The 10,076-nt window shown below is 44.5% G+C and overlaps 1 protein-coding gene across 1 annotated transcript; it reads left to right on the top strand.

Moving 5' to 3' along the window:
- LOC142191898 (tetraspanin-36-like) lies at positions 1–9,093 on the top strand. Its single transcript, XM_075262379.1, has 7 exons — positions 1–132; positions 4,459–4,650; positions 5,386–5,460; positions 5,585–5,680; positions 7,045–7,191; positions 8,111–8,194; positions 8,846–9,093. The coding sequence occupies exons 1-7, from the start codon at positions 73–75 to the stop codon at positions 8,912–8,914; spliced, it is 723 nt and encodes a 240-aa protein (XP_075118480.1). The 5' UTR covers positions 1–72; the 3' UTR covers positions 8,915–9,093.
- The last annotated feature ends 983 nt before the right edge of the window (positions 9,094–10,076 follow it).

The following is a 10,076-nucleotide window of genomic DNA, read 5'->3' as shown; positions in this document are numbered from 1 at the left end:
TATTATTGCAGTGTGAGCAGAGGGCTGCAGTCAGGGATTCTCCATTCTACACAGGACTGTCAGCAGAACACCATGGGGGTAGGGGTATTCACATCCAAGGCTTTCCTTGTCCTCCTCAGCTTGGTCTTCTTGGTAAGTTGGTCACTATATTTTGTTATGCTCTATGTGTAGCGGAGCTGAGTTTGTTATCGTATATTATAAGATGTTATAGGACTGTAGCAAAGATTATGCCATGGTAAGTTATCCCTGTCCATAGAAGGAATGGGTTGTGTAACAAATTTGGCTCTGCTACATCTGTATATTGCCATCTGTTAAAAAGTAATGTGTGTGAGAATATAAAATAAAATCCCGAATATTGTTTTGCAACCACGTTATTTTGTTTGGCGTCTGTGAAAACTGAGAAATGACCAAAAAAATTCCCCTTTTTTACGGCTGCCTCACGACCATGTAAACAAAGCCTTACATGCAACTTTATTCCTATTACATTATCAGTAGCAATGTATTGCAAAAAACCTTGCATGTATATAGAAATCTGTAGTGGGAATGAGTTTCTCAGTTCTTATAGGTGTCTTGCACTATAGACAGATGTAGCAGTGCTGAGTTTGACCTTTGGTTGTGATCTATGTTGTACACAAGATGACATTGCGTGACGGCACAGCATGTGACTTTTTCCTGGGTGACTATTGTTAGGATTGTGACAGAGATTACTGTTTTCTTGTCATGATGGAGAAAGTTGTTGCTATTCATCTTTCTGATCTGTACAGGACTGGCCTGACCACATGCAAATCTACTCCGAGCGTCTCTTTCAGTTCCTGTTCCGGACACCTTTTCAGGCCTTTTACTCTATTTTTGGAATATATTCTATGGTTAAAGGGGTCTTGAGGCTTAATGTTGGTCTTTTCTTAATCTGCTTGTATACATACAGGAGCCAACCTCCTGCCATTATACTGTTGGGCTGGTCCTCCGGAGGGCCCAGGGTCTAAGAGAAAATATGGTGAAGCAGAAGACCCCTAATGTGAGGGTTACTAGGACCTATTCCGTAGGGGTTGTTGAAGGATGAGATCTCCTCACTTTCTGAACTTTAGTCTGGCACTAGCCAACTATCCTCCCTCCTCACTTGACCAAGTGTGCAAGTGCTTTCAATAAGGACAGTGCCATATTTCAGGCATCAAACTTTCCCGATTTCCCCCTATCCTCTTTGCTGTATACTGTGGTGTCATTGCCTCCGACCCTACCCCCTCCTTATGGTTTCATGCTTGTGGTCCCAAACAGCAAATGCAAAATAACTCCCCCCATAAAAGTAATGCTTGCCTCTCCCTGTTCTCCCGAAGTCTGCTCTGATTTCTGCTGCTATTGCTCTGGAAGCAAAAGGTGCAAAATAATGTCACTACTTCATCCCCAATTACTGCAGGAGAGATGGGAGCTGAATGGTGAAGCAGGAAGATTATGGCTTCCTGCTTCACCAGTGTACAGATGGGGATATATCTCCCCTTTTGTGGACCTCCTGGACTGTCATCGATGAGCAAGATCTGCATCCATTCCATTGTTTATACAAGCAGATGTATTTAAGTTGACTTCCTATGAACTTGGCCCTTGTGAGTCCAAGACTTCATTCTGCTGAGTGTTGTAGCTAAGATGGCCTACCCAAAGGGTTAAACAGGGCAGCTGATTTCCCGCTACTCAGTACTTCTAAGTGGAGTCGCAGAAAGTGCACATAACTTGCAGGTCTTCAAGTACAACAGAGCTTAAGGTGCATGCACACAGTAAAACAAAATAAATTATATTTTGTTTTTCTGAAAGTTAAAAACAAATGAAAAATGTGATGTGGGTGAAAATGGACATGAAAAACGGGTTGCTCAAGTAGTTTCTTGGTAACTTGAGATACTGTAATGACAACCTTCCAACACACAGAAGATTTTTGGTTTACCCAGGGGCCACGCTCAGCTCACATAGGTCCAGCTACTCCAGGAGCAAGCTCAGGTTCACCCTGTTGGTTTCTGGATAAAGAACTGGCTTGACCCTCCAAAACCTGAGACACATGGCATGGTTGATGGCTGCATTTGTACCTACAGCTGAAAGGGGGGATCTCTCAATAACGGGGAATCCTGTACCGAATTCCCTGTTAATGAGTGATCAGGCGACTGTGCACCCTCACTGGCGTGCGTGCCATAGGTTCACCATCACGGGTTTATGAGTTCCATGGGTTTCCCAAGTAACTGCTTTTTAATGTATATAGGCTTCTGTTCAGGGGCCCCCAAGTGGACTCCCCAAACGCAGATGTGAATGGGGCCTTAGGGGTCAAGTCAGTCTTCACCTTTTGTCTGACGTCAAGACGGAGGGGAAACTAGTGGAAAGTGTTTAGTTACACAATAGGCACCGTGCATATACCATGCAAAATAGATGAGAAATTGCACAGAAAACGGGTGCAGGCCAAAATGTTCACTTGTCTTCAGACCTTCACATCACTCCTGAAGTCTTGACTTTGAGCTGTTGCTCCCATCTACACAACCTTGTGATACAATCTGCATGAAGATAACACTTTATTGCTGCAATATCATCCCAGTCAGGGCTCTTCACTTACTGATAGGAGGAGGATGCTACATAGGGAAGAGGGCACAGGTCAAGTGCAAAACACTAAGGAACGCTGACTAGATAGTGCTCTTACTTGTTATGGCACCATCTCTTGTTCCCTCTCAGAATGTCCACCGCTGGTAAGAAGCTATTTCTAGTGCTGAATCTCTCCACTATCTGTGTACAAGAGAATCGGTGCTATAGGACTGAGCTACTGAGCATGTGTGACCACCAGCACTGGATACATTGAGTGGACAGTCTTTAAAAAATGCAAAAGAACACCAGGGGGAGCCGTAACGAACATGCAATATGTAGAGGTGGGAGCTTTACTGTGACTTACAGGTTTGTGAAGTCTGCAGGTCAAACTACCAACTACAACTCTTTCCACCCCCCACATATTTACTATTAGAGATTAGGTCAAGAGATGTATGGGGGGGGCAGGTTATGGATGGAACGAAGTGTGGCACCATTAATTTTGGTTTGTAGGCTGTGGGGAAAGGGGGTGAAGGGTGAGGACTGGGTCTTCTCCAAATTCAGTTTGAGAAAGCATGAGGCTATGGCTTCTAGACACTCTAACTTGGCCAGAGATATATTTGTGATGGCGTAACAGTGGTATTGACAGCCATGGAACGGAGTTGGCCTAGGCCGACCGTCTAGATGGACAATAATGGGGATCCCAGGAGAGGGCCTTGAGGGTCACTTACAGAGAAGGTGTTGTATGAGTGCAGTTGGTCAGGCAGGAGAGGGCAACGTCTGATGTGGAATAACGTAATGGTGGAGAATGATCAAGTCTAGAAAGAGAGCGGCTTATTTTTAAGCTGGCGTCGGTAACTCCCACCCCCCACGGATTTGGCCCTGAATTCAACTCTGACTCCACAGCCATGATTTTCTTTATATTGAAAAAATGAAAAGTCGAAAACTCTGTTGTTGGACATCTTAAGGGCAATGTACAAAGTTATCCCTTATAGATAGGATGGAGATAACTTCATGATTGTTGGGTATCTGACTGATGGGAGTCCATGTCTCCCATCCTGATGGCCTACCAGTCTATTCATACCCTATGGAAGTGCCAGAGATGGCAGAGTACACCGCTCGGCTATGCTACAGATAGGGGAGAACTTCAAAATTTGGTACATCCCTCTCTATCTGTAACCGGTGCCAAAAATTTACTATGGATATTGTGAAACCTCTGTTTCCCAAGCAAAAATGGACATCCCGATGTAGAGCACATGAACCTCCACCACTTTGGGTGATATACCACCAAATCCCCATTCCGCTGGCCATTCTGTGATCCTGGCCATGTTTGACTCTTGGAGTCTAAGGGTGGGAGAAATTGACTCGCTCGAAAGGCATAACATGAAGCTCTTGGGTCCCAATGCAAAAATTGCAGAAGCCCCTCATATAATGTATTGGTCTCTTCATATTGGGAAGAGAACTTTGTCGCCTGGGCCTGGGTACGACTACAGTCTGTGCCTCCAAGTTATGGCCCTGGTTGACTCCATAACTTCCATAGACCAGTGGACAGTTGGCTTGTGCCAACCATATTTAAGTGTGCAGTCTCCTCAAGGAGGATCAATATCCTGAAACCGAGTCTTGTATAGAAAATTCTATTGTAAACATGGTCTCTTGAAAGTATTGGACTGGCCCACCAGAGAACCAGGGGATCCGCCGATGGGCCCAGGCTCTAACTCAAGGATGGTCCGGAAGAAGACCCTTAAATTTGAAGGGTGCTATGGTCTATTTCCTAGGGGTTGTTGTAGATGGGGCCCCAGGACTATATCTGGTGGATCAGACACTTCAGTCTGACACTGTCTTCTGCTAATATCATACTATATGTGTATTAGTTCTTGTCCCTCATAACTTATTAGGCATATTCCTGTCTTCCAGGCGGCTGCGGTGGCACTGAGCTACGTCGGAATCAATATAATTGTCACCTACAAGCAATATGAGAGCTTCCTCACCAATGTCTACATTATGCTCCCCGCCATCATTATCCTGGCGGTGGCAGTGCTCATATTAATCATTGGACTGCTGGGATGTATCTCTGCTCTCAAGGAGTCCTGCTGGGGCCTGGGATGTGTAAGTATTCTGCTATCCAGACATTTAGCAATCTTCTTAACCATGATCCCTTATAATGAAGACCTGTCCTGCACCATTGTGGGCACAGGCAAGAGATGGGACAACACCTGCAATATGTATATAGTCTAAGTGGTCGGTGCATTATAAGCCCCAATACTCGGGGTGAAATGTCAGATCACGAGATGGTCACATCTATAGAGAATGTATAGTTCATATGACTACTACTACATCTATACTGTTCTCACTCTGACTTCTGTTTTTTGAAAAGTCACCACAACTGAAACTCCAACGACCTCTCATCTGATCGGCGCTGTCAACATGAGCATTTTGGTGGTTAGGTTATCCAAAACCGTTCAGCCATTCCAAAGATATAAGCCTTTAAGTGCTGATGCCAATTAGAGCCAAGTGGGTGGTGACACTGGTTTCTCTGGGGGTGGAGTGTCTGCGTGTCATGCAATGTTACCACCCACTTGGCAGGATACCATAATTTGTATTAATAGAGAGGGCTTATACCTTAAGAATAGCTGAACTGCTTTGGATAAACGAAACCTGATCACGTGGAGATGGCGCCAATCAGATGGATTTTTTTTTTTTTTGGGGGGGGGGATTTCTAGGTTATATTAGGGTATTTTAAGTTAAAAAAAAGAGGGTCCTTATTTGATCGCCAAAATCTCCTGCGCTGTACATCATACGTCCATTGAATTGCCATATAACATATGTTTTCTTCTTTTTCAGTTCATTACTCTGATATCCATCATATTTGCTGCCGGAGTGGTTACTCTGATCTTAGGACTTGTGTACAAGGAAAAGGTGAGATGCAAATCCAAAAATCTTTATTTTCATGCGCTGCTGATTGTCGCCCCCTGCTGGTATCTTGAATGAACACTAAACTTCCCCCCCCCCCCCCCCTCCTTTTTGTCCATGTTTCTTTCAGATTGATCCAGAACTTAAGAAAAATATGGTCATCTTGTTTCAAAAATATAACGGAGGAAACTTGGAAAGTTCTGCCATTGACTTCATCCAAGAAGAGGTAAAGTAAAAAAAAAAAAAAAAAAAAGCTGTTTATCCCCATAATCTTGTGATTCTTCTCTTTGCATCATGGTGGACATGTGTATTGTCATGTCGTGGAGATCTACCCGATGTTGGAGTTGTCAACACCTATACTTGATGGGGTTGTCAGATCTCCAAACTAGTGCATAATGGGAGCTCCACATGATGCCATGTTGTAAGGTGGCAGCCATTGGGTACCCAAGACCTCAAAACAAAGCTATAACTTATATTGAAAGCTACGGATTCCACTTGTGGCGAGCTGGTAGATGGAAAGTCTTAAGGGCATGAAGACTCTACAAGTTGGACCTTTACGACCAAACTCTATACCTTCCGAGAGGATGGGGAAAATCTCAAGTTTTATGAAGATCGTCTACTTACCTATTGCTCTACACCAGGGGTCAGGAACCTTCGGCTCTCCAGCTGCTGTGAAACTACAACTCCCAACATGCTCCATTCACTTCCATGGAAGTTCCAAGAACAGCAGAGCCAGTATGCATGCTGGGAGTTGTAGTTTTGCAACAGCTGGAGAGCCGTACGTTCCCTACCCCTGGTCTAGGCCAATGAATGAGTTAATATCAATTTCTGCTGGCATAAGGAAGTGGAAGACTTAAAGGGGTTGAATATACCTTGCTTACTCCAGTGGCTTCATGATGCAGGACCCCAGGGGGTTTTGACCCTGGGTCATGTGATTGGAACCAGCCCCTGACCCCTGCGCCTCCCTTCTCTCCTGGCTTCACAGGTGCCATAGGCGGTGTCTTTATTATAATAAACTATGAAATCAGGAGAGGGGGGTAGATTAGGGGCTAAAATAAACCATTTCAAACATAGGATATATGTTGTGACTTAATGTCGTGCATCATATACCTCCCAATTTTCAGAAAACCAAAAGAGGGCTATAATCTGCCACCACCAAATTTATGTAATGAGACCATGCCCCTTTGGCCCCACGCACTGTAAAGTTCCCCCATCGGCCCTCACATAGTATAATGTTCCCCAAATTAAAATGCATAATAGAAAAAAAGTTTAGTACACTCCAGTCCCTATACTGGCAGCTTCAGGGACAATGTTAAACCTCACTACATCGCCACTGCCTGCTACTAAGGTGTCGGGAGCAGACGCAGGATCTAAATGATAGAGCAGGGAACTGATGTCTCCTGTTCTACCATTGTATTCAACTGCATTGGTGTCAGAGGATGCTCGCCAGCACTTGGGACCCCATCCAAAGCATGGGGCTGTCCAGCTGCATCTAAGATGGTTGGGGTGTATGCTTGTTCTCCTGGTTATATAGGAGGATTTGGGGAGTCCACTATATTAGTCCTGACTTTCTTGTATCTGCCTATACAGTTGCAGTGTTGTGGAATACAGAACTACACCAGCTGGCAGAACACAACATGGTTTTTGGCTAACCACACCGTGCCGTTGAGCTGCTGTAAGAGGAATGAGACCGACTGCCAGGGCAAACTGGATGCCTCCAACAAGATCTACACAGAGGTAGGACAGGGACTCTATGTACTATTGACTGATTCCTTTACTATGGCGTTAGACCTCATGGGGTCCTGGCTATAAATCATGATAGGGTGCCTTAAATTTGGTCTCAAAAATGGATAAAGGGCTAATGCAAGGCCAGAGGGTGACACTGCTATTCTCAACGATGAAAGGAAGAAAATGTTCTCACTATCGCCACCTATTGGAGTCACCTTTGTTACAGATTTCCTATTTCTGGGAGAGATAATTTGCAGTTTTCCCATGGTGCATTGCAAAGAAACTCTCCTTAATGAGAACCAGCAAAGCAAATTTTAGTTAAAAGCCATCATACATACTCCTATATGGCATCTGGGCAGTCACATCTCTCAGCTCCACCTAAAACCATATAGAAGCCTTGACCCTATATATATGGACCCCAATATAGTCAATGTATGATTCTGTGTGTAACTGCTATTTTCTGTCCACTTCTGCGGTCCTAGTAACTCCAGTGATGTTGGACATGGAGACCTTTGGGTCCATGCAGACAGCAGTGCCCCTGTCTAATATCTTTCTATTCTGCAATTTTTACTCTGGCCACAAAGCCTAATAAAAGACTAACACCTGCTGATTCTGTAGAAGCTTTGCTTGTCGCAGTCTCCTCCATTACATAACAAACACAAATGACATAACAAGCTTGATTTTCTATGATAATTATTACATCACTACTTGCCATAGATGATGTCACAGCTCACGTCTAGAAAACTCTCCATAGACCTCAGTGAGTCGGCCCCAGACTATAGCTACCTATGGCCACGAGACTGCTGCATGTCTCTAAATACAGAGCAGAAGACGCTCTGGCAAGATGGGCGCCCTGATAGTCATGTAGAAAAATTGTGAAAAGTGAAATTTATCCAATCACATTTTGACTACTTCTTCTTGTCTACAGGGCTGTGAAGTTAAGCTGGAGGATGTAGTGCACAAAGTACTTGGCATCTCCTTGGTGGTGATACTTGTGATTGCTATCCTTGAGGTAAGTGTAGGAGGACAGACTGAGAATTTTTTCAGGCCCATTGTTCATGGAATTTTTTTCCAGTAAAGAGAGGCACGCAGACTTCATTTTGTTTGGGGTCATTGAAGTGACCAGATCTCTCTCGAATGCAATATGGTGGCAAAACACCTAGTTATAACTTTTTAGACAACGTCGTCTCATTTCATAGTGTGGGAGACAAAAATGTAACGCACTGAAGTTAAACATATTCTGCCACTAAAGTTCTTGCCACTAGGTGTCGCCCTCGTAGCTAATTTGCTGTTGCCTCCCAGTTAGACAAGTTCCGGCCATAGATACATTAGATAATCAAGACTGGATCACGTGAAGGGAGAGGGGAGGGGTGGATATCATTTAACAGGCTGTAATTCGCAATGTAACCACTAGATGGCCATATAGCATATCACATTGTGAGAAAATATTGTATAACCATGTTGTGAAAAGTCGAGTGTCTTGTCATACATACCTGGACGAGTAAGGAAGTCTCCATCTGTATGTGCACGGAGTACAATAAGTGGTGCACTGTGCCAGTATTCTGCAGGGCAGAGGGGCAGCATATGTTTGAGCATTTTTGGAAATGCTAAATTTTTATTTTTTTTTTGTGAAATTTTCTTAAAGTGCTCCTCTTTCTTTCAGCTCCTTGCTTTGATAAGCTTATGCGCCATCTACCGCAGAAGTGTAAGAGAAGGATACCAGGTGCTCTAGAGCCGCTCCGGATCCCCTTCTAGAGGAATGTATGATGTGTGGCTGGAGACTAACACTAGGATGGAACGCTTAGATCTCTCTAAAGTTCTCCTGAAACCCTGAATGCTGGACTGTAATAGTGTAATTCTATAATATATAGGCCGTGCTGATGGCTATTTTTTATTACTGTTATTATGTAAATAGAGCGCTTGGGATTGTCTCACTTTTTGAAATAAAAATGACTTTCAAGGGATTGTGCGGTTTGGAAAAGAAATGGTCAAGAAAAGATACTCTGGTATTAATTTATGGGGATTCTCCATATACTACACTATACAGAGAGAACAGATCCTCTATATACTACACCAGACAGGAGAGATCCTCTATATCAGTGGTTCTCAACCTTTCTAATGCCATCACCCCGCAATACAGTTCCTCATGTTGCGGTGACCCCATTCAGTTTGGAACACACGTCCTTAACGGTGTGCGTTCCAGCTGAATAGCGCTGCTGCAGACAGTAGCGTGGCTTCTCAGTGGCTAAAGCCATCAGAAATATGTATTTTCTGATGGCTTTAGGCATACCTCGCAACTTTTGAAGATTAAAAAGAGGGAGAAAATATGCGGCACACAGTATAATCCTCCTACAGTCACCCGTACATTATATGTCCCCTCGCAATCTCTCCCCCAGTTTCATAGAACCCCTTCATCTGCTCCCAGTTTCATGTCCCCCATCTCTGCCCAGAGCTTCATGTCCCTCCATCTCTGCCCCCCGTGTCATGCCATCCCCCCTTCATTATGTTCCGCCTTAATGTTTAAAACAAAAACATACTCACCTTCCAACGCTCCCCTGCTGCCCACTCAGTCTCGCTCACTTATATAGTTGTAGCCGCAATGTGACGTCATCACATCGCGGCTACACATACAGAAGCTGCAGCACAGCATTAAAGCAGGAGCTGGCTCTGACGGCTCCTGCTTTAATCGCCTGTGTGTTCAACTGATTGGTGTCCTCCGGGTGCCGATCAGTTGAGACCGGGACATACCTCCCACTGACCGGGACGGTTGGGAGGTATGTGGCGACCCCTGTGTTTTGGTCGTTCGACCCCCGCCGGGGTCGCGACCCACAGGTTGAGAACCGCTGCTCTATATACTACGCCACACAGGACAGATCCTCTATATACTACGTCAC

Source organism: Leptodactylus fuscus, chromosome 1 (genome assembly GCF_031893055.1).
Source record: "Leptodactylus fuscus isolate aLepFus1 chromosome 1, aLepFus1.hap2, whole genome shotgun sequence".
NCBI classification, from domain to species: domain Eukaryota; kingdom Metazoa; phylum Chordata; class Amphibia; order Anura; family Leptodactylidae; genus Leptodactylus; species Leptodactylus fuscus.
This window is presented reverse-complemented; position numbering and strand designations above follow the sequence as displayed.

What these genes read in the sequence shown, in the direction of transcription:
- LOC142191898 (XM_075262379.1), top strand. Translation starts at nt 73, where the DNA reads ATGGGGGTAGGGGTATTCACATCCAAGGCTTTCCTTGTCCTCCTCAGC. An exon ending in CCTGCTGGGGCCTGGGATGT is followed by an intron (nt 4,651 to 5,385) that starts GTAAGTATTCTG and finishes CTTCTTTTTCAG; the next exon opens with TTCATTACTCTGATATCCAT. An exon ending in GACTTGTGTACAAGGAAAAG is followed by an intron (nt 5,461 to 5,584) that starts GTGAGATGCAAA and finishes TGTTTCTTTCAG; the next exon opens with ATTGATCCAGAACTTAAGAA.